Source organism: Genypterus blacodes, unplaced genomic scaffold (genome assembly GCF_046128005.1).
Source record: "Genypterus blacodes isolate CSIRO-AG114 ecotype Tasmania unplaced genomic scaffold, CSIRO-AGI_Gbla_v1 ptg000133l_1, whole genome shotgun sequence".
NCBI lineage: Eukaryota > Metazoa > Chordata > Actinopteri > Ophidiiformes > Ophidiidae > Genypterus > Genypterus blacodes.
The window spans coordinates 8587178-8609970 of record NW_027466935.1 but is presented as its reverse complement, the minus strand read 5'-3'; the positions used below and the strand labels follow the sequence as shown (position 1 = coordinate 8609970).

General features: G+C 41.2%; 3 protein-coding genes and 1 pseudogene across 6 annotated transcripts; all 4 read left to right on the top strand.

Moving 5' to 3' along the window:
- Nucleotides 1–313: 313 nt before the first annotated feature.
- LOC143011379 (uncharacterized) lies at nucleotides 314–3301 on the top strand. Its single transcript, XM_076164233.1, has 3 exons — nucleotides 314–826; nucleotides 934–1248; nucleotides 1596–3301. Exons 1-3 carry the CDS (start codon nucleotides 490–492, stop codon nucleotides 2705–2707), a joined length of 1764 nt encoding a protein of 587 aa, XP_076020348.1. The 5' UTR covers nucleotides 314–489; the 3' UTR covers nucleotides 2708–3301.
- A 676-nt stretch (nucleotides 3302–3977) lies between these two features.
- On the top strand, nucleotides 3978–6442 carry LOC143011381 (uncharacterized). The gene is made up of 3 exons (XM_076164238.1): nucleotides 3978–4356; nucleotides 4912–5232; nucleotides 5512–6442. Exons 1-3 carry the CDS (start codon nucleotides 4164–4166, stop codon nucleotides 6303–6305), a joined length of 1308 nt encoding a protein of 435 aa, XP_076020353.1. The 5' UTR covers nucleotides 3978–4163; the 3' UTR covers nucleotides 6306–6442.
- An 854-nt stretch (nucleotides 6443–7296) lies between these two features.
- On the top strand, nucleotides 7297–13386 carry LOC143011380 (uncharacterized). Of its 4 annotated transcripts, XR_012964908.1 has the most exons (5): nucleotides 7297–7671; nucleotides 9694–10023; nucleotides 10250–10371; nucleotides 12438–12767; nucleotides 12986–13385. XR_012964908.1 is itself a non-coding variant. In XM_076164237.1 (4 exons), exons 1-4 carry the CDS (start codon nucleotides 7479–7481, stop codon nucleotides 13180–13182), a joined length of 1050 nt encoding a protein of 349 aa, XP_076020352.1. In that variant the 5' UTR covers nucleotides 7297–7478; the 3' UTR covers nucleotides 13183–13386. The 4 variants fall into 4 exon arrangements, 3 of the variants coding, with proteins under 3 accessions (XP_076020352.1, XP_076020351.1, XP_076020349.1); XM_076164237.1 differs by lacking the exon at nucleotides 10250–10371 and having other exon boundaries at nucleotides 12986–13386; XM_076164236.1 differs by lacking the exons at nucleotides 12438–12767; nucleotides 12986–13385 and having other exon boundaries at nucleotides 9694–9909; nucleotides 9940–10023; nucleotides 10250–12400.
- Nucleotides 13387–14816: 1430 nt separating this feature from the next.
- Nucleotides 14817–21496, top strand: LOC143011385 (uncharacterized; annotated as a pseudogene).
- Nucleotides 21497–22793: the final 1297 nt, after the last annotated feature.

The window sequence follows — 22793 nt, the reverse complement described above, 5'->3', positions numbered from 1 at the left end:
GCGGATCAAAAGACCGTTCATGTGAGAAAGTGCACACCTTGAAGGAAGAAAGAAGAAAGCGGCAGTGTTTGATGACGATCACATGAGAAGAAACTACAAGCCTGAGAAAATGACAAACGATTTAGCCTATTGTTCTTAGATTATGAAGTTTTGTTTGTGTGGGAACATCAAACACAACTTTGCTTTTAAACTGAATTGTTGCAAATGTAGGTCTTTGATAGCTGAAACCAACTGAATAAATACTTCAATCTATATAATAATACATAATAACAGTATTAATAGTACTAGTAATATTGATGGTGGAGGAACATTCAGATCCAAGTCCCCTCAAGTAAAGCAGAAGTTAACAGCACAATAAACTTCTGTAAATAAGATGTGGCAGTCATCAACTTCTTAAAGGAAACGGAGACTTAATTACGTTTAAAAATAATTACTTTTCGTTTCTGTTTTTCACTACAAATTGAAAACCCTCACCCTCCAGGCCAGACGATGGCGGTAATGCGCCAATCAGCTGGACCTACAACCGCCAAAGGAAGAACAACATGTAAGTTTCCGTTCCCTCTTTGTTTTTGGTGTTGCGTTAGATCACCTGAATGTGAGGCTCAATCTGCCTGTTCTCCTCGTCGAGTGAAAATGTCTAAACTCCAAATGCTGAGAGTGCAGGTCAATGAGCGGCTCACTGCGGCTGTTGGTGAGATCGTCGGACTGTTTGAAAGAACGATAGTAGAGTACGAGGAGGAATTTCGTCGATCACAACAACGAATCGATCATCAACACAAACAACTGCGTGCTGCTCTTAACCCGGAAGTTCGATTACGCAGAGCCGGTTAGTTTACATGTATTTGTTTTATTAACATAGCTTACAAGACTTTCATGACTAGTAGACCAGGATGATTTGTTAGGTTTTAATAGAACTTCATGTCTTTTTGTCAGACATCCAGCAGCTGTTGGTGCAGCAGGAGTGGAGACTCAGTTTTGACCAGGAGGAGCCAGAGCCCCCACACATTAAAGAGGAACAGGGGGAACTCTGGACCACTGAAGAAGGAGAGCAGCTTCGTGGTGTGGAGGAGGCTGGGAGGGTCCCTGTGAAGAGTGAAGATGATGAAAGGGAAGTTCAGCTTCATCAAAACCAAACTGAGGAGAACACAGAGGCAAAGCTTCTACCATTCGTCTTAGTTGAACAGAGGGAGACAGAAGCTGATGGAGAGGACAGTGGACAGTTGGACATGACTAGGAACTCTGATCCAGGTACGCACGCAAGCTTTCACTCTTGTCTGAGGCTGAGACTGAATACCGGGGAACCTGGGTCAGTCGGTAATTAGGTCCATGGTTTACCATCTTTTTAGGCAGTTGTTAACTTATTAGTTCTGGAATCATTTCCCAATACAAATGACACAAGAGGGAGCAGATTTGTTCAATGAAATAACCTCAAATGTTACTCAGAGGAAGTAAAGTGGGCTGCTGTTATGTTGCAAGACAAAGTGTGGAAGTGAACCTCTAGAAAAATTAAACTGAAAAGAGGAAAACATGTTGAAAGTCCTAAGAGACCTTGGATTAACATTAATATGTTGTTTTTCTATAATGTGTTTTTCCAGCATTGCCTGCAGACATCCAGCAGCTAGTGGTGCAGCAAAAGTGGAGCCTGATTCTGGACAAGGAGGAGCCAGCACCCCCACATATTAAAGAGGTACAGGAGGCACTCTGGATCAGGCCGGAGGTAGAGCAGCGTCATGATCAGAGGGAGGATGAAGCCAAAGTTCAGCCCTCACAGCTATGTCGAAGCCCAGGCGATGAGAACACAGAAGGAGATCCGCCATCCAGTGTTGCAACTGAGCAGATAAGAACAGAAGCTGATGGAGAACAGGCAGAAAACTTTGTTCCAGATAGTAATCTACAACTAGCCAGTAATAACGAAGCCTCAGTCTCATCTGAAACTGCAGCTCAATGCAGTGCAGAGGACGGGAAGGAGAGCAGACAAGGTGTTCACAATCAGAAAAATGCTCAAGTTCATGGAAATAATAAGACGTGTAACTCTGGAAAGAAAACTTTTTGCTGTTCTGGTTGTGGTGCAGCATTTAAATGCAGGGGAAATCTGGTGAAACATATGAATTCCCACATAAGAATGTTTAGTCATTCAATTTGTAAAAACTCCACTCGAAGTGCACGTCTGAAGGATCATTTGAAAATTCAAGTGGTGCCTTTCAGTTGCTTAGTTTGTGGTAAAGACTTCACTAAAAATGGACATCTGAAAGTCCACATGAGAAGCCATACAGCACAAAAGCCATTTAGTTGCTCAGTTTGTCGTAAAACTTTTGGTACAATTGGAGAACTGAAAGTCCACAGTAGAAACCACACAGGAGAGAAGACATTTAGTTGCTGGATTTGTGGCAAAGACTTCAAATCACGTGGAGACCTGAATGTCCACACGAGAATCCACAGAGGAGAGAAGCCATTTAGTTGCTCGGTTTGTTGTAAAACCTTTACGACAAGCGGAGAACTGAAGGTCCACATGAAAATCCACACAGGAGAGAGGCCATTTAGTTGCTCAGTTTGTGGTAAAAACTTCATTCAAAGTGGGAATCTGAAGGTCCACATGAGAACCCACACAGGAGAGAAGCCATTTAGTTGCTCAGTTTGTGGTAAAACCTTTTCTCAAAATGGAAATCTGAAGACACACATGAAAACTCACACCGAGGAGGACGTTTAGATGTTCAGGATGTGGGGAAAGATTTACACAAGACATTTTGGAGATTGAGTGAGAGAGATGACAAGAAAGGTAAAGCACAGTTTAATGTAGTCCTATTTTTTGAGAGTCTCTCTCCTAGGGCAGCGGTTCATGCAGGTAGTTGATTAATAATTGTGTTCTGAGTTCTAAAGCTGCACAAGATAAAAGGTTGAGGCTTACAAACACTAATTTTAGCCGTTGAAAGCAAGGGGAGTTCAAATGGTTGCAAGAGAATGCTTGTGAATTGAAGAGTAGAGATGTGGTTGTTCATTTGTGGAGTGCATTTGTTCTTGCAGCTGCTGCTCTTTATCCATCTGAATTCTGCAAAGCATTAAACACTTTCCAAAACAACAGTTGTATGGATTTTGTCCCTTCATTTTAAATACACTTTATTTAAACTAAGTCACTCAATCTTTACTATTTACCTACAGATGCAGATGAATAGTAGTCTGACAGCCAGACCTTGTGTTTGTCTTGTTTCTTTCTTGTGGTTTGAACTGATCTCTGCTGTATTTCCATTAAATGTATTTACTGTTTCGTGTCTGGGTAGTTTTTTTAATTACTTCAACATTCATGGCCTCAAACCAGCATTTTACTTCATGTTGTATATACAAGGATGCACATGTTCTTAGTCCAGTGTTTATCAGTAGTTTCATTCTCAGCCTTATGGTAAACACCTAGGACTGAATGTCGTGTATGTAATGTAACTGTAGTATTTAATGATGATGCCATTCTATGTGATACACATCACTCCAATAGTAACAAACAAGTTATTGCAGTTTGCATATATCTTTAAATATTAAATTAGTATTAAAATGTAGCATACAATTGGCCACATTGTACTCTTTAATTGTGTAAAATATGTTCAAGAAACATATTTTACCTGTGCTCACACACACACACACACACTGCTGTAATCTCCTGCTTCACGATCTCATCCCATCAATATTTCTTTCCTTTTTCTTTTTCTTTCTCATTTCTCCCCTTCTCTGTTATAAAACATCTCAGATGACGCACAACTGTAAGCTCATTGTCATGTCAAATACTGTCTTCAAAATAAAATATTTAGAAAATGTTTATTATAAATATTGGAGAATGTAAAACTCCCAAATTCAAACATTTACATTTTTCTTAAATCGTTTATTTCGACATGATTTGTCAAAGCGCAAGGGAGCCACTGGACCCCTGCATATCTCCACACTCCGAGCCAGGTAGTGGCGCTAATGCATCAGTTAGCTGCACCTCCAACCACCAAACCCTGAAAAGAAAAAGAGGAAAAGCCGATCGACGATTGCTGTTCTTCTATGTTTTCGGCCTCAAAGATCGTTCGACCATCTGTGCTCGTCTCATCTCGCTTACATTTACTGCAGTCGGTGGAGTTTAGCTCGTCAACACGGAGGAGTTTATCTGGAGGAAACGTTCCCGTCGTCGAGTGAAAATGTCTAAACTCCAAATGCTGAGAGTGCAGGTCAATGAGCGGCTCACTGCGGTTGTTGGTGAGATCCTCGGACTGTTTGAAAGAGCAATAGTAGAGTACGGGGAGGAATTTAGTCGATCACAACAACGAATCGATCATCAACACAAACAACGCTGTGCTGCTCTCAACCCTGATGATCGATTACACAGAGCAGGTTTGTACACTTCGGGGCAGATTTTAAAGTGATTCTTCTCACAGTCATCGCCTCTGCAGTATTTTCACACATTCGACAAAAAGTAGATTTATCATTTCAAACAAAGCATACTCAGTTCTGCAATGCAAACGGCTGTTGCTTTTGATTTGATTAAAATCTGTAGCAAGGGATAAAATGAGGGATAAAAGCCCGATGGTCCAGATATCCTGACCACAGACTTCAGTCTTGCTGGACTTTGGTCGTTTCCTCTGTTCAGTGTGAAACACAGGGACTTGACTGCTTAAGCAAGCATTCCTATAGTTTGGATGCCTTAACTGGCGTTTGGTGTCTAATATACCTCTGGTATCATTGGCTTTGTCTGCATTTCATGCTCAGTATCCTCAGTCTGATCGTTTGACAATAATAGATTTAGCTTGTTAATTGTTATGATGGAGGAAGTCAGAGGAGACATTCTTGTTCTGAACTTAGCTTGTTCTAAATAGGAGAAGACGTTTTGAAATATCACAGTTGCTCAGTTGTCCATTATGTGTTTGTTTGCCTCTGCATTTCCTGCAGACGCCCAGCATCTGTTGGTACAGCACGAGTGGAGTTCCAGTTTTCACCAGGGGGAGCCAGAGCCCCCACACATTAAAGAGGAACAGGAGGAATTCTGGACCAGTGAAGAAGGAGAGCAGCTTCATGGTGTGGAGGAGGCGGAGATCTCAAAGATCACTGTAAAGAGTGAAGATGATGAAAGGGAAGTTCAGCTTCATCATAACCAAGCAGGGGAGAACACAGAGGCAGAGCTTCTACCAAGCATCTCATTTGAACAGATGAAGACAGAAGCTGATGGAGAGGACTATGGAGGACCGGACATGACCGGGAACTTTGATCGAGGTAGTCATTTAAAAAAAGAAGCTTTAAGAAGAGTGGCTCAGGGAGGTGTGGCAGAGAATGGAAGCAGGTGGCGAACTTCAGGCTAACAGGGCATACAAGGGGTGTAAAATGGGAGGAGCTTGTTAAAATAACCAGTTTATGGGGGCGTAAAACAAGATTGGAGGTGTGAATGTGGGGCACCACAATAGCATTTTCTTACATTTTATACAATGAGCAATTCATGTATTTGGCAAAGCTTGATGTGATTTTTTTCCCCCATAATGTGTTTGTGTGTTCCAGAATTACCTGCAGACATCCAACAGCAAGGGGTGCAGCGAACTTGGAGCCTGAGTCTAGCGCAGGATGAGCCGGAGCCTTCACATAATAAAAAGATACAGGAGGCAGTCTGGAACAAGGAGGAGTGTGGGGGAGAGGCCAATGACTTTGATCCAGATAGTAATTTACACCCAATCAGTGATGACGAGGCCTCAGACGCATCTGAAACTACAGCTCAATACAGCGAAGGTGTCTTGAAGGAGACCAAACAACACCTGAAGAAAAGTTTGAAAAGACAATTGAGGCCGTTTATTTGCTCTGTGTGTGGTAAAAACTTCACCCAAAATGGACATCTGAAAGTTCATATGAGAATCCATACAGGGGAGAAGCCATTTAGTTGCACTGTTTGTGGTAAAAACTTCATTCATAATGGAGAGCTGAAAATCCACATGAGATTCCACACGGGAGAGAAGCCATTCAGTTGCTCATTTTGTGATAAAAACTTCATTACAAGTGGAGAACTGAAGGTCCACATGAGAATCCACACAGGAGAGAAGCCATTTAGTTGCTCAGTTTGTGGTAAAAACTTCACTCAAAATGGAAGTCTGAAAGTCCACATGAGAATCCACACAGGAGAGAAGCCATTTAGTTGCTCATTTTGTGGTAAAAACTTCATTACAAGTGGAGAGCAAAAGGTCCACATGAGAATTCACACAGGAGAAAAGCCATTTAGTTGCTCTGTTTGTGGTAAAACATTTATTCAAAATGGTAAACTGAAGGGTCACATGAGAACCCAACACGGCAAAGAAGCCGTTTAGTTGCTTAGTTTGTGCTAAACACTTAACTTGCAACAGAAATCTGAAGGTTCAGATGAGAATCCACACCTTTAAACCAGACCTTTGGTTGTTCAGAAAAGATGTCTACAAAACATCACTTGAAAAAACAGAATTGGAAGTGTTCAGCTTTAGTGTTTTTAGGCCCAACATTTAAGCAGCCACAGAAAACATAAATGTAGAAGTTGCGGGTCCAAAACATAATCATTTTAACTGATGTAAGTGAGAGGAGGACTTACAGGTGACTTTGCATTGATGCATTTTTGCTTTTTGAGTTCAAGATTGGAGGTGTGGTTTTGCATTTGCTCTTTCTGTTATAAACACTTACACATTCCAATTCTGCAAAGCATTTGTTTTATTCATTTGTGTAGCAAGACTTCCCCATGTTTTTAATTTGTCTTTAAAGATTAAAATAAAATTAAAAAAACACATGCATGTAAACACAATCCAGTTTGAACAAACAGCCAAGAAAGAAGCTTCTTTCCTGCCTCTCATGTTTATCTCTGGGCTATCTTCATTTATACTGTAACTGGGATGTTGCTGAATCATTTATTCATGATTATCCGTAATCATTTTACTCATGTAATCTCTACTAAGAACATTGTGCTCACTTGTGTAACTGTACCTATTAGTTTTCCCTTTTTTATTTGTATTCCCCCTCTCAGTATGAAGACAAACTACAAAGTGTTTTTTAATCGCATGCTCACTGATGCGTACAATAAAAATATTCAGCAAATAATATGTTGAGTGGTGTGTGTGTGGGGGGGGTGGCCTTACTGATTTACTTCTACCAGCTTGTAGTGAGCACAGAAGGTGTTGGGGTATCTTTGTTCGAATAACGCTGATAAATGGGACTTCGAATGAGGTTCTGCAGCAGAAACAAACACACTCCAGGCCAGATGGCGGCGCTAATGCGCCAATTAGCTGGACCCCCAACCGCCAAAGGAGAGACAACATTCTATGGTTACGCGCCCTCTTTGTTTTCGTCATCATGCGGCGCCAGATCGTCTGCGTGTGAGGATCGTTCTGCCGGCGCGTTGCTCGTCTTATCTCCCGATAGCCACTGAAGCTAAGCTCACATCTGCAGCAGTCTGTGGAGTTTAGCTCGTCAACACGGAGGAGTTTGTCTGGAGGAAACGTTCCCGCCGTCGAGTGAAAATGTCTAAACTCCAAGTGCTGAGAGTGCAGGTGAATGAGCGGCTCACTGCGGCTGTTGGTGAGATCCTCGGACTATTTGAAAGAACGATAATAGAGTACGAGGAGGAATTAAGTCGATCACAACAACGAGTCGACCATCAACACAAACAACTGCGTGCTGCCCTCAACCCCGAAGTTCGATTATATAGAGCAGGTTTGTTCACTTTGACGTTTTTATCTTCATATTTAAACTCATTTAAACGCTCTCATGTACACGAGGAGTGCAAATTCTAATGACATTGTGGCGTTCACGGGTCCCTGCTAACTGCAGCTAGAGACAATAAATCCAAGTCGGATGGAGTTTTTCTACACGGTATCTGTACCATCGACACTTTGGACACATTGTTTGTCAGGTTCAATAGAAGCTAATTTATTTAGCTGTTCGGTATAAGTTTGTTGGAAATTATTCAAGTAAATGATTTACCGAACCATAATCGTTACCCCATACTTAACGTTGACATTTCTCAAAGTTTATACCGCTACAGGTTTGGGTGAAAATAAAATCACATGTAGCCGGGAGAGAATAACCGTCAGTTATTTGTTGTTGACTACAGTTTGGGGATCTTTTTTCCTTTAATACAATGGTTAACAACGGTAGTTGGTTAGTCTCAATTCAAAATGGAACACACATCATACATTACAAATATTAAGTCATAAGTTCACCACATTAAATGTACACAAACGTGAATGAAGGTCAATTGTCCGTACAAACCCAACTTGAATGCCATTGACATTTGTCAGACTATAATATCTATTTTAGAGATAAACAGAAACAAAACTCACTTGAACAACAAGTGCAGGGGTGCCAAACTCATTTTAGTTCGAGGCTACATTCGGCCAATTTAAACTCAAGTGGGCCAGATCAGTAAAATCATAGCATAATAACCTATAAATGGACAACTGAAGTTTTTCCCTTGTTTTAGTGAAAAAGAAGTACAAGTTCATATTGCAAATGGTTACTTTTATTTAACTTTTTCTTTTTACAAAACATTATGAACAACCTGAAATTTCTTAAGTAAAACAAGTCCAATTTCAACAATAAACAATAGTAACAACAAAGTATATATAAAACAACTTGTCAAGGTCTAGAAATCATTTTAAATGTACATACATTCCCACATCTGTGTAGAAATGTGAACTTAACTGACTCACTAGCCGCTGATAACTCCAAAGAAGTCTTGGAAGAACATAGAGTTAAATTCTGCCTGGACAGTTTCAATATGCTTTCCCTGACAACAATACAGGAGAGAAATAATAATAAATATTAATAATGTGTTTGCTATATGGGGAGTAATTAAATAGAAATTATAATAAATAAGAAGTAAAGGGCAAAATGTTCAAAGACATTTTCAGAACGAACACGCAGCATTTACTGAAAAGTGCCAAGCTGGAAATGACCATAAAAGAGCGATTTGGATACCGCTGTGGAAAGCTGGGGGGAGCAAGATCGATTTGAGAAGATCGTAAGGCAGGGAGAGCCGTTCACAGGCGGAAATTGCCAGAAGGAATCATTAACTAAAATATCAGAAATATCCTCTGAAAATCACCTTCTTTATACACCGATTTGGAAACGCTGCATTTTATTGTCGGTCATTTGCCATCACTTAATGGGTCGCAAAATTGACATGCGAGAAATGTAATTTATGCACAATGTACGCCCAAAAGCGACAAAGACGTTTATTTTATATTTGCTTTCGCAGGCGACATCAAATGACGTGGTGGGTCCGATTCGGCCCGCAGACCTTGAGTTTGACGCCTGTGAAGTAGTGGAACGCTTCTCGTCTCCTCTATACACACGCAGGAATATCCACATTGTGAGAAGATAAATGGTTACAACACAGGGATTGCTCTATGTTCTACTGAATTGCCTCCATTTCTGAATGTGTGACCAAACTATTATAACGCTATAAACTGCAGCAACACTGTCAAATGTTTACCCCAACAATTAATGCAGTCCTTCTGTCAAGACGCACTCAGCCATTTTCCCGCGCCACTTGTCCTGCGTGACAAGCTATGGAATGCCACACTGTCGTGCCCACTACACAACAAACCTTGTTTCTTATAGGGACAGTTTTGTTTTGCAGTGTGCACGCAGTATAACCGTAAGCACATCAGATTTCCCCTGGTTACACATACTTTCTCATTATGTGTTTGTGTGCTTCTCTATTTCCTGCAGACATCCAGCAGCTGCTGGTGCAGCAGGAGTGTAGACTCAGTTTTGACCAGGAGGAGCCAGAGCCCCCACACATTAAAGAGGAACAGAGGGAACTCTGGACCAGTGAAGAAGGAGAGCAGCTTCATGGTGTGGAGGAGGCTGAGATCACGAGGGTCCCTGTGAAGAGTGAAGTTGATGAGAAGGAAGTTCAGTCCACACAGCTTCATCAAAATCAAACTGAGGAGAACACAGAGGCAGAGCTTCTACCAAGCAGCTCAGGGGAATTGATGAAGACAGAAGCTGATGGAGAGGACGGTGAACAGCTGGACATGCCCAGGAACTCTGATCCAGGTAGTTATTTACAACCACTTATTGATGACAAAAGATGACAAAAAAATTAGAAACAGGGCACTACATTCAAAAGATGGCAAATATGGTTTTCTCTGTTGTTGCGGTGACAAGTGACTTATGTCAGTTAAACAGTCCTACGTCAGGTTTCTGGGATTTGTTGTTTATTATTTTCATGTATTGCAGGGAAAACAATAGCATAACTTCTAAAGTTTGGGATATTTTTCAGCATTACCTGAAGACATCCAGCAGCTGGTGGTGCAGCAAATGTGGTGCCCGAGTCGTGACCAGGAGGAGCCAGAGCCCCAACCTATTATAGAGGAACTGGAGGCATTCTGGATCAGTCCGGAGGTAGAGCAGCTTCATGATCTGAGAGAGTCTGTAAAGAGTGAAGATGGTGAAGCGGAAGTTCAGTCCTCACAGCTATATCAAATTCAATGTGATGTTAACACAGAGGCAAAGCCTCCATCCAGTATCACAACTAAGAGGATAAGAACTGAAGCTGGTAGAAAGGACCTTGTTGTTCAGTCCAATAACCCTGGTCCAGATAGTAATTTACAATCAGCCAGCAAAAAAACGACTCGCAATGCACGCCTAAAGGGTCATTTGAAAATCCAGTCAAAGCCATTTAGTTGCTCGCTGTGTGGTAAATACTTTGCTCAAAGTTCATATCTGAAAGTCCATATGAGATTCCACACAGGAGAGAAGCCATTTAGTTGTTCAGTTTGTGGTAAAAACTTCACTACAAATAGTGATCTGACGATCCATGTGAGAATACACACAGGAGAGAAGCCATATCATTGCTCAGTTTGTGGTAAAAACTTTAACCAAAATGCAAATCTGACAATCCATATGAGAACCCACACAGGAGAGAGGCCATTTAGTTGCTCGCTGTGTGGTAGAAACTTTACTCGAAATGCATATCTAAAACTACATATGAGAATCCACACAGGAGAGACGCCATTTAGTTGCTTGGTGTGTGGTAGAAACTTTTCTCGAAATGCACAGCTGAAACTACATATGAGAATCCACACGGGAGAGAAGCCATTTAATTGCTCAGTTTGTGGTAAAAACTTTATTCAAAATGGAGCTTTCAAAGTCCACATGAGAACCCACACTGGGAAAGACCTTTAGTTGTTCAGAATGAGGGAGAAGAGTCAATGCTGACAGACTTGATTCAGTCGTGGCTGGTCTCTGTCCATTTGGAGATGTAGACATCTTGCAGGTCACCTGGCAGAGGTTTTGCCATCAGATCTGATGCATTTTACATTGCTGCAGAGCTGAAAATGCAACTATGGACAATTTGATGTTTGGCAATGTTCTCCTTCCTCCTCTCTTCTTAGCTGATGATGCATGTTTGCTTTGTTTTTTTTTAATTCATTATTATCTGTAAGAATCATTTTACTCATGTAGTCTCTACTAAGAACATTGTGCTCATTTGTGTAACTGTTCCCATTAGTTTATTCCCTTTTTCTTTGTACTTCCCCTCTAAGTATTAAGACAAACTACAATGTGTTTGTTAATTGTGTGCTTATAGTTATATGAGATGCTTTCTTCAATACAAATATTCAGCAAATAATATGTTGGAGTTGCGTATGTGTGTGTGTGGGGCGGAGGAGGGTTGCTGCCACCCAATAGTGAGCACAGAAAACGCTGATAAATGGCACTTTGGATGAGGTTCTGCAGCAGATTCAAACACACACCCTACTCCATATAGATCCACACTCCAGGCCAGATGGTGTGGCTAACGCATCAGTTAGCTGGACATCCAACCGATACAACTTGGGGGCAAATAAAGAACATTTGACCATTGACCGGAGGAGTTTGTCTGGAGGAAATTGAGTTGAAAATGTTTTAACTCCAAATGCTGAGAGTGCAGGTGAATGAGCGGCTCACTGCGGCTGTTGGTGAGATCCTCGAACTGTTTGAAAGAACGATAGTAGAGTACGAGGAGGAATTTAGTCGATCACAACAACGAATAGATCATCAACACAAACAACTGCGTGCTGCTCTCACCCCGGAAGTTCGATGATATAGAGCAGGTTTGTTCACTTTTACGATTTATCTTCATATTTAAACTCACATAACACACTCATGAACATGAACTCTATTGACATTGTGTTGTTCACTGGTTCCCACTAACTGCAGCTAGAGACAATGAATCAAAGTCTGATGGAGTTTTTCTACAGTATCTGTACTATTGACACTTTGGACACATTATCAGGTTTAATAGAAGCTAATTTATTTTGCTGTTTGTGATAAGTTTGTTGGAAATGATTACAGTAAATGATTTACCTGACCATAATCGTTACCCCATACTTAACTGACAATTCTCAAAGGTATATCCCTACAGGTTTAGGTGAAAATAAAATCATACTTATCCATTTTGTGTTTGTGTGCTTTTGTATTTCCTGCAGACATCCAGCAGCTGTTGGTGCAGCAGGAGTGGAGACTCAGTTTTGACCAGGAGGAGCCAGAGCCCCCACACATTAAAGAGGAACAGAGAGAACTCTGGACCAGTGAAGAAGGAGAGCAGCTTCGTGGTGTGGAGGAGGCTGGGAAAACGAGGGTCCCTGTGAAGAGTGAAGATGATGGAAGGGAAGATCAGTCCACACAGCTTCATCAAAATCAAACTGAGGAGAACACAGAGGCAGAGCTTCTATCAAGGAGCTCAGTGGAACAGAGGGAGACAGAAGCTGATGGAGAGGACGGTGGACAGCTGGACCTGACCAGGGACTGTTATCTAGGTAATCATATTCAACCAGTTATTGACGACATGAAAAATGAGAAAACAACAGGACACAACATTCAAAAGATGGCGAATATGGTTTCCTCTGTTGTTGCTGTGACAAGTGAGCTATGTTCAACAGTCCTACATAAAGGTTTCTGGGATTTGTTGTTTATTATTTTCATGTATTACAGAGAAAACAGTAGCATAACTGCTAAAGTTTGGGATATTTTTCAGCATTACCTGAAGACAACCAGCAGCTGGTGGTGCAGCAAAAGTGGTGCCAGAGTCTGGACCAGGAGGAGCCAGAGTCCCAACCTATTCAAGAGGAACTGAAGGCACTCTATATCAGTCAGGAGGTAGAGCAGCTTCATGATCTGGGAGATTCTGTCAAGAGTGAAAACAGTGAAGCAGCTATATCAAATTCAATGTGATGTTAACACAGAGGCAGAGCCTCCATCCATTATCACAACTAAGAGGATAAGAACTGAAGCTGGTAGAAAGGACCTAATGGAAAAGTCCCATAACTTTGGTCCAGATAGTAATTTACAACCAGCCAGTAAATACTCCACTCGAAGTGCACGCCTGAAGGGTCATTTGAAAAGCCAGTCAAGGCGATTTAGTTGCTCGGTGTGTGATGGAAACTTTACTCGAAATGCCCATCTGAAAGTCCATATGAGAATCCACACAGGACAGAAGCCATTTTGTTGCTCAGTTTGTGGTAAAAACTTCACTATGACTGGAGATCTGAATAAACATGTGAGAATCCACACAAGAGAGAAGCCATTTAGTTGCACGGTATGTGGTAAAAACTTCACTCGAAATGATAGTCTGACATACCACCTGAGAATCCACACAGGAGAGAGGCCATTTTGTTGCTCAGTTTGTGGAAAAAACTTCTCTTGGAGTGGAAAACTGAGAGACCATATGAGAATCCACACAGGAGAGAAGCCATATAGTTGCTCAGTTTGTGGTAAAAACTTCACTCACAACGGAAATCTGAAAGTCCACATGACAACCCACACAAAAGAGACGCTATGTAGTTGCTCAGTATGTGGTAAACCCTTCACTACATTTGGAAATCTGAGGAGACATGTAAGAATCCACACAGGAGAGAGGCCATTTAGTTGCTCAGTTTGTGGTAAAACCTTCACTACATGTGGAAATCTGAAGAGACATGTGAGAATCCACACAGAAGAGAAGCCATTTAGTTGCTCAGTTTGTGGTAAAAACTTTATTCAAAATGGAGCTTTCAAAGTCCACATGACAACCCACACTGGGAAAGACCTTTAGTTGTTCAGAATGAGGGAAGAGATGTCCACAAATTATTAGTTGAAAAGACACATGCCAGAGATGGAAGTGTTCAGCTTCAGTGTTTTCAGCTCCAATATTCAATCAGCAGTCACAGATAAGAAAACACAATTGTGTTGAGAGCAGCAGAAAATAAAGATGCCGAATTAGAAAGTTTGAGGCTTAAAATCATTCAAAAACAATTTCCAACTGATGGAAGTAAGAGGAGTTCAAATATTTACATGGGTGCACATGAACAATGTGTTGAATGACCACGTCAAAAGGATTGATTCAATGATTAAGAGTCAATGCTGACAGACTTGATACAGTCGTGGTTGGTTTCTGTCCATTTGGAGATGTAGATGTCTTGCAGGTGACTTTGCAGAGGTTTTGCCATCAGATCCGATGCATTTTAGATTGATTCATAGCTGAAAATGCAACTATGGACAATTTGATGTTTGGCAATGGTCTCCTTCTTCCTCTCTTCTTAGCTGATGATGCATGTTTGCTTTGTTTTTTTAAATTCATTATAATCTGTAAGAATCATTTTACTCATGTAGTCTCTACTGAGAACATTGTGCTCATTTGTGTAACTGTTCCCTTTAGTTTATTCCCTTTTTCTTTGTACTTCCCCTCTAAGTATTAAGATCACATGCTCATTGCTATGTCTGATGCCTTTTAATGAAAATATTCAGCAAATAATATTTTGGAGTCACGTCTGTGTGTGTGTGTGTGTGGGGGGGGGGGGGGGGCTTACTGATTTATTTCTACCGGAGTTTATAGTGATCACAGAAGGTGCTGGGTTATCTTGGTTCGAATAACGCTGATAGATGGCACTTCGGATGAGGTTCTGCAGGAGATTCAAACACACTTCCGGCCAGATGGCGGCGCTAACGCGCCAATTAGCTGGTCCTCCAACCGCCAAAGGAAGAACAACATCTACGTTTACGAGCCCTCTCTGTTTTCGTCATCATGCAGCGCTGGATCGCCTGCACGTGAGGATCGATCTGCCTGCGCGCTGCTCGTCTCAACTCCCGGAAGCTACTGAAGCTAGGCTAACATCTGCAGCAGTCTGTGGAGTTTAGCGCGTCAACACGGATTGTCTGGAGGAAACGTTCCCGCCGTCGAGTGAAAATGTCTAAACTCCAAGTTCTGAGAGTGCAGGTGAATGAGCGGCTCACTGCGGCTGTTGGTGAGATCCTCGGACTGTTTGAAAGAACGATAGTAGAGTACGAGGAGGAGTTTAGTCGATCACAACAACGAGTCGACCATCAACACAAACAACTGCGTGCTGCCCTCAACCCCGAAGTTCGATTATATAGAGCAGGTTTGTTCACTTTGACGTTTTTATCTTCATATATTAACTCATACAAACGCTCTCATGTACATGAGGATATGCAAATTCAAATGACATTGTGGCGTTCATGGGTTCCTGCTAACTACAGCTAGAATCCAAGTCGGATAGAGTTTTTCTACACTATCTGTACTATCGACACTTTGGACACATTATTTGTCAGGTTTAATAGATGGATACGTTTGTTGGAAATTATTACAGTAAATAATTCACTTAACCATAATCGTTACCCCATAATTAACTGACATTTCTCAAATGTTATATCCATACAGGTTTAAGTGAAAATAAAAATCACATGTAGCCGGGAGAGAATAACCGTCAGTTATTTGTTGTTGACTACAGTTTGGGGATATTTATTCCTTGACCTTTAATACAATGGTTAACAACGGTAGTGGGAAATCTTCAGTCTCACTACAAAAAGTAACACACATCATACAATACAAATATTAAGTCACACAGAAGTTCACCACATTAAATGTACACAAGCGTGAATGAAGGTCAATTGTCAGTACAAACCCAACTGGAATGTCATTGACATTTACTCAAAAAATGTACACAATATAATATCCATTTTAGACGTAAACAGAAACTCACTTTGACAACTACTGGAACGCTCCTCGTCTCACCTCTATACACACAGAGGAATAACCACATTGTATGAAGATAAGTAGTTACAACACACAGGTAACTGTTTGTTCTACTGAATTGCCTCCATTTCTGAATGTGTGACCAAACTCACACTTATAAACTGCAGCAACACCGTCAAATGTCCGTCAAATGTTTACCCCAACAATTAATGCAGTCCTGTCAAGACGCACTCAGCCATTTTCCTGCGCCACTTGTCCTACGTGACTCGAACGCCACACTCTCTTGACTAGTACACAACAAACCTTGTTTCTTAAGGGGACAGTATTGTTTTGCGGCAAGTGCACAGTATAACCATAAGCACATCAGATTTCACCTGGTTACACATACTTTTATCATTATGTGTTTGTGTGCTTCTCTATTTCCTGCAGACATCCAGCAGTTGTTGGTGCAGCAGGATTGGAGACTCAGTTTTGACCAGGAGGAGCCAGAGCCCCCACACATTAAAGAGGAACAGAGGGAACTCTGGACCAGTGAAGAAGGAGAGCAGCTGCATGGTGTGGAGGAGGCTGAGATCACGAGGGTCCCTGTGAAGAGTGAAGATGATGAAAGGGAAGTTCAGTCCACACAGCTTCATCAAAATCAAACTGAGGAGAACACAGAGGCAGAGCTTCTACCAAGCAGCTCAGGGGAATTGATGAAGACAGAAGCTGATGGAGAGGACGGTGAACAGCTGGACATGCCCAGGAACTCTGATTCAGGTAGTCATTTACAACCACTTATTGATGACAAAAGATGACAAAAAAATTTGAAACAACAGGACACAACACTCAAAAGATGGCGAATATGGTTTCCTCTGTTGTTGCTGTGACAAGTGACTTATGTCAGTTAAACAGTCCCATGTAAAGTTTCTGGGATTTGTTGTTTATTTTTTCATGTATTGCAGGGAAAACAGTAGCATAACTTCTAAAGTTTGGGATATTTTTCAGCATTACCTGAAGACAACCAGCAACTGGTGGTGCAGCAAATGTGGTGCCCGAGTCGTGACCAGGAGGAGCCAGAGCCCCAACCTAGTAAAGAGGAACTGGAGGCATTCTGGATTTGTCAGGAGGTAGAGCAGCTTCATGATCTGAGAGAGTCTGTAAAGAGTGAAGATGGTGAAGCGGGAGTTCAGTCCTCACAGCTATATCAAATTCAATGTGATGTTAACACAGAGGCAGAGCCTCCATCCAGTATCACAACTAAGAGGATAAGAACTGAAGCTGGTGGAAAGGACCATGTAGAAAAGTCCAATAACCTTGGTCCAGATAGTAATTTAGAACCAGCCAGTAAAAACTTCACTCGAAGTGCACGCCTGAAGGATCAACTGAAAATTCAGTTAAAGCCATTAAGTTGCTCGGTCTGTGGTAAAATTTTCAATACAAAAGGAGCACTGAAGAAACATGTGAGAAACCACACAGGAGAGAAGCCATTTAGTTGCTCTGTATGTGGTAAAAACTTCACTTCGAGTGGAAAACTGAAAGTCCATTTGAAAATCCACTCAAGAGAGAAGCGATTTAGTTGCTCAGTTTGTGGTAAAAACTTCAGTTGGAGTGCAAAACTGAAAGTCCACCTCAGAATCCACACAGGAGAGAAGCCATTTAGTTGCTCGCTGTGTGGTAGAAACTTTACTCGAAATTCACATCTGAAACGACATATGAGCATCCACACAGGAGAGAAGCCATTTAGTTGCTTGGTATGTGGCAAAACCTTCACTACATGTGGAAATCTGAAGAGACATGTGAGAATCCACACAGGAGAGAAGCCATTTAGTTGCTCAGTTTGTGGTAAAAACTTCACTCACGACGGAAGTCTTAAAGTCCACATGAGAACCCACACTGGGAAAGACCTTTAGTTGAGGGAGGGAGAAGATGTCCACAAAGCATCAGTTGAAAAGACACATGCCAGAGTTGGAAGTGTTCAGCTTCAGTGTTTTCAGCTCCAATATTCAATCAGCAGTCACAGATAAGAAAACACAATTGTGTTGAGAGCAGAAAATAAAGATGCTGAATTTGAAAGATTAAGGCCCAAAAACATTCAAAAACATTTTTTAACTGATGGAAGTGAGAGGAGTTCAAATATTTGCATGAGTGGTCATGAACAATGTATTGAATGACCACGTCATAAGGATTGATTCAATGATTTACAGTCAATGCTGACAGACCTGATTCAGTCGTGGCTGGTCTGTGTCCATTTGGAGATGTAGATGTCTTGCAGGTGACTTTGCAGAGGTTTTGCCATCAGATCTGATGCATTTTTGATTGATGCTTAGCTGATGATGCATGTTTGCTTTGTTTTTTAAAATTCATTATTATCTGTAAGAATCATTTTACTCATGTAGTCTCTACTAAGAACATTGTGCTCATTTGTGTAACTGTTCCAATCAGTTTATTCCCTTTTTCTTTGTACTTCCCCTCCAAGTATTAAGACAAACTACATTGTGTTTGTTAATCGCATGCTTATTGTTATATGAGATGCTTTCTTCAATACAAATATTCAGCAAATAATATGTTGGAGTCGCGTGTGTGTGGGGGGGCTTACTGATTTAATTCTACCAGTTTATAGTGAGCACAGAAGGTGCTGGGGTATCTTTGTTCGAATAATGCTAATTAATGGCACTTCGGATGAGGTTCTGCAGGGTGGGGGGGTGTTTGCCGCCACCTAATAGTGAGCACAGAAAAAGCTGATAAATCGCACTTTGGATGAGGTTCTGCAGCAGATTCAAACACACACCCTACTCCATATAGATCCACACTCCAGGCCAGATGGCGGGGCTAACGTATCAGTTAGCTGGACATCCAACCGATACAACTTGGGGGTAAAAAAAGAACATTTGACCATTGACCGGAGGAGTTTGGAGGAAATTTTCCTCTGGTCGAGTGAAAATGTCTTAACTCCAAATGCTGAGAGTGCAGGTGAATGAGCGGCTCACTGCGGCTGTTGGTGAGATCCTCGAACTGTTTATAAAGAACGATAGTAGAGTACGAGGAGAAATTTAGTCGATCATAACGACGAATCGGCCATCAACACAAACAACTGCGTGCTGCTCTCACCCCGGAAGTTCGATGATATAGAGCAGGTTTGTTCACTTTTACGATTTATCTTCATATTTAAACTCGCATAACACACTCATGAACATGAACTCTATTGACATTGTGTCGTTCACGGGTTCCTGCCAACTGCAGCTAGAGACAATGAATCACAATGAAGTCTGATGGAGTTTTTCCACACAGTATCTGTACCATCAACACTTTGGACACATTATTTATCAGGTTTAATAGAAGCTAATTTATTTTGCTGTTTGTGATAAGTTTGTTCCAAATTATTACAGTAAATGACTAACCTAACCGTAATAATTACCCCATGCTTAACTTTGACAATTCTCAAAGTTATATCCCTACAGGTTTAGGTGAAAATAAAATCATACTTATCCATTTTGTGTTTGTGTGCTTTTGTATTTCCTGCAGACATCCAGCAGCAGGAGTGGAGACTCAGTTTTGACCAGGAGGAGCCAGAGCCCCCACACATTAAAGAAGAACAGAGGGAACTCTGGACCAGTGAAGAAGGAGAGCAGCTTCATGGTGTGGAGGAGGCTGGGAAAACGAGGGTCCCTGTGAAGAGTGAAGATGATGAAAGGGAAGTTCATTCCACACACCTTCATCAAAATCAAACTGAGGAGAACACAGAGGCAGAGCTGCTATCAAGGAGCTTAGTGGAACAGATGGAGACAGAAGCTGATGGAGAGGACGGTGGACAGCTGGACCTGACCAGGGACTGTTATCTAGGTAATCATATTCAACCAGTTATTGATGACATGAAAAATGAGAAAACAGCAGGACACAACACTCAAAAGATGGCGAATATGGTTTCCTCTGCTGTTGCTGTGACAAGTGTCTTATCTTTAACAGTCCTACATAAAGTTTTCTGGGATTTGTTGTTTATTATTTTCATGTATTGCAGGGAAAACAATAGCATAGCGTCTTAACTTTCGATATTGGGATATTTTCCAGCATTACCTGAAGACATCCAGCAGCTGGTGGTGCAGCAAAAGTGGTGCCAGAGTCTGGACCAGGAGGAGCCAGAGCCCCAACCTAGTAAAGAGGAACTTGAGACACTCTGGATCAGTCAGGAGGTAGAGCAGCTTCATGATCAGGGAGATTCTGTCAAGAGTGAAGATGGTGAAGCGAAAATTCAGTCCTCGCAGCTATATCAAATTCAATGTGATGTAAACACAGATGCGGAGCCTCCATCCAGTATCTCAACTAAGAGGATAAGAACTGAAGCTGGTGGAAAGGACCATGTAGAAATAACCAATAACTGTGGTCCAGATAGTAATTTACAACCAGCCAGCAAAAAAAAGCCTCAAAGTGCATGCCTGAAGGGTCATTTGAAATGCCAGTTAAGGCGATTTAGTTGCTCGGTGTGTGGTGGAAACTTTACTCGAAATGCACATCTGAAAGTCCATATGAGAATCCACGCAGGAGAGAAGCCATTTAGTTGCTCTGTTTGTGGTAAAAACTTCACTTCGAACAGCGAACTGAAGCAACATGTGAGAATACACACAGGAGAGAAGCCATATAGTTGCTCTGTATGTGGTAAAACCTTCACTCGAAAAAGTGGTCTGACATTCCACCTGAGAATCCACACAGGAGAGAGGCCATTTTGTTGCTCAGATTGTGGTAAAACCTTCACAAAACATAGAGAACTGAAGATCCACATGAGGATCCACACAGGAGAGAAGCCATTTAGTTGCCCAGTTTGTCATAAAAAGTTTGTTGTAAATGGGAGACTGAAGAATCATATGATAACCCACACAAGAGAGAAGCTATTTAGTTGCTCTGTTTGTGGCAAAAACTTTAATAAAAAGGGCAATCTGAAAGTCCATATTAGAACCCACACTGGAGAGAAGCCATATCATTGCTTGGTATGTGGGAAAACCTTCACTACATGTGGAGATCTGAAGAGACATGGGAGAATCCACACAGGAAAGGAAGCCATTTAGTTGCTCAGTTTGTGGTAAAAAACTTCATTCACAACGGAAGTCTCGAAGTCCACATGAGAACCCACGCTGGGAAAGACCCATAGTTCAGAATGTAGGAAAACATGTCCACAAAGCATCACTTGAAAAGACACATGCCAGAGTTGGAAGTGTTCAGCTTCAGTGTATGAGCCCCAACATTGAATCAGCAGTCACAGATTAACAAGTGTGTTGAGTCTATACTGCAAGTCCAGTTGCAGGCAAGGCAAGTTTATTTATAGAACACATTTCAGCAACAAGGCACTTTGAAGTGCTTTACAAGAGAATATTAAAAGCAGTGGGAAAAGAAAAGGACACTTGAATTAAATTAAAAACAGCCAGAGAAGAACATTGAAGAACTAATAAAGTGTCTATCTACCTTTGTTTCTGTCTATAGATTTGTTCATTTGTTCTGTAGTTATCTAAGCTACTATACTTGCCACACAATGAAATTAAAAGTGTTTGTCTTTGTTTCTTTGTTGCCGTTTCAACTGATCTCGGCTATATATATTGTTTTGTCTCTGATTAATTTTCACTTCACTTCAACAATTAACATTTTTTTCCACTGAAGCCTAAAACCAGCTATTTTCTTCAGTACATGGAAGTTTGCACATTTTCCTAGTCTATTATTTATCAGTAGTTTCCTTCACATATTTATGGAAATAGCACCATAGGTTTTTCAGTGGAGTGTATTTACAGATGTTTAGTTAAGTTTAAACAAAAGCATTAAATGGGAATTTATGCATATGGCTACATCATATTCTTTACTGTACAAAAGGTGTTCAATGTATAACAACCCAAGATGCAACATTCATAGCTTCAAATGAGAAAGATAGATAGATTAATTGATTGATTGATAGATTGAGCTGCTGCCATAACATCAAACAGCAACACGTCATCATGCGTGACTTTGATTTCTTCTTCGTGCGTGTCGTCGACGCACCTGTGTGAGGATAAAAGCGTTTCCTCTCAGCTGACGCCGTTTGTCCCAGATGAGCTGCGGCGGCCGCGATGGACTCCCGCCAGTTCGTTTGTTTAATTTTTCTGGCTACTTGGTGGATTTCCAGAGGTAATTAACTGATTTGCGTCATTTGTGTTCTCATCGTTTCGAAATGTGCGGGGGGTTTCTCTCTTGCGCTATTCGTGCGGTTAGATTATTGAGATTCTTAGTGTGTTTGTCGGTTAATTTCTTCACTCCGATGGAAATGTTGGTTAAAAAAAAATATGGAGTTCTAATTTTCGTATTTTTTTCTAGGTTAATTCTCCGCATTGAACAAAATTGAACCATTTGGAAATATTTAGAACTATTGTTTTTGCTAACGAAATCATCACTCAGAAATGTAACCTCCTTCCACTATAACTTTATTAAATTGCTCAGGTATTTTCATTTCTAAATTTCAGAAAGTCATACGTCAAATGTTTTATTAAATTTGTAGTTTGAAGCTTCCCAAGCCCAATATCGGACATTCATACACCCCTTAGATCGTGTGTGCCTTTTTTCATGGTGTTATTCCTGTTAGACATGCCGATACATGTCTTGCATGAGATGACTTACAGCTTTTATCTTTTAAAACCTCAACAAAAGCCTCTTTAAATGAGATTTGAACTCAAACAGCTGCATGGTCCAAAGAGCAGAGGTTGGTTTGGAGATGTTTCTTCCTGTCTGTGTCTCTACGTAGGCCAGAATCTGGGATGCCGTCATGGTCAGTGGCAGTGTGATGATGGGCAGTGTGTCCCACATATCTGGAGATGTGATGGAG

What these genes read in the sequence shown, in the direction of transcription:
- LOC143011380 (XM_076164234.1), top strand. Translation starts at nt 7,479, where the DNA reads ATGTCTAAACTCCAAGTGCTGAGAGTGCAGGTGAATGAGCGGCTCACT. An exon ending in AGTTCGATTATATAGAGCAG is followed by an intron (nt 7,672 to 9,693) that starts GTTTGTTCACTT and finishes TATTTCCTGCAG; the next exon opens with ACATCCAGCAGCTGCTGGTG. An exon ending in GCCCAGGAACTCTGATCCAG is followed by an intron (nt 10,024 to 10,249) that starts GTAGTTATTTAC and finishes GATATTTTTCAG; the next exon opens with CATTACCTGAAGACATCCAG.
- LOC143011379 (XM_076164233.1), top strand. Translation starts at nt 490, where the DNA reads ATGGCGGTAATGCGCCAATCAGCTGGACCTACAACCGCCAAAGGAAGA. An exon ending in AGTTCGATTACGCAGAGCCG is followed by an intron (nt 827 to 933) that starts GTTAGTTTACAT and finishes TCTTTTTGTCAG; the next exon opens with ACATCCAGCAGCTGTTGGTG. An exon ending in GACTAGGAACTCTGATCCAG is followed by an intron (nt 1,249 to 1,595) that starts GTACGCACGCAA and finishes GTGTTTTTCCAG; the next exon opens with CATTGCCTGCAGACATCCAG.
- LOC143011381 (XM_076164238.1), top strand. Translation starts at nt 4,164, where the DNA reads ATGTCTAAACTCCAAATGCTGAGAGTGCAGGTCAATGAGCGGCTCACT. An exon ending in TGATCGATTACACAGAGCAG is followed by an intron (nt 4,357 to 4,911) that starts GTTTGTACACTT and finishes CATTTCCTGCAG; the next exon opens with ACGCCCAGCATCTGTTGGTA. An exon ending in GACCGGGAACTTTGATCGAG is followed by an intron (nt 5,233 to 5,511) that starts GTAGTCATTTAA and finishes TGTGTGTTCCAG; the next exon opens with AATTACCTGCAGACATCCAA.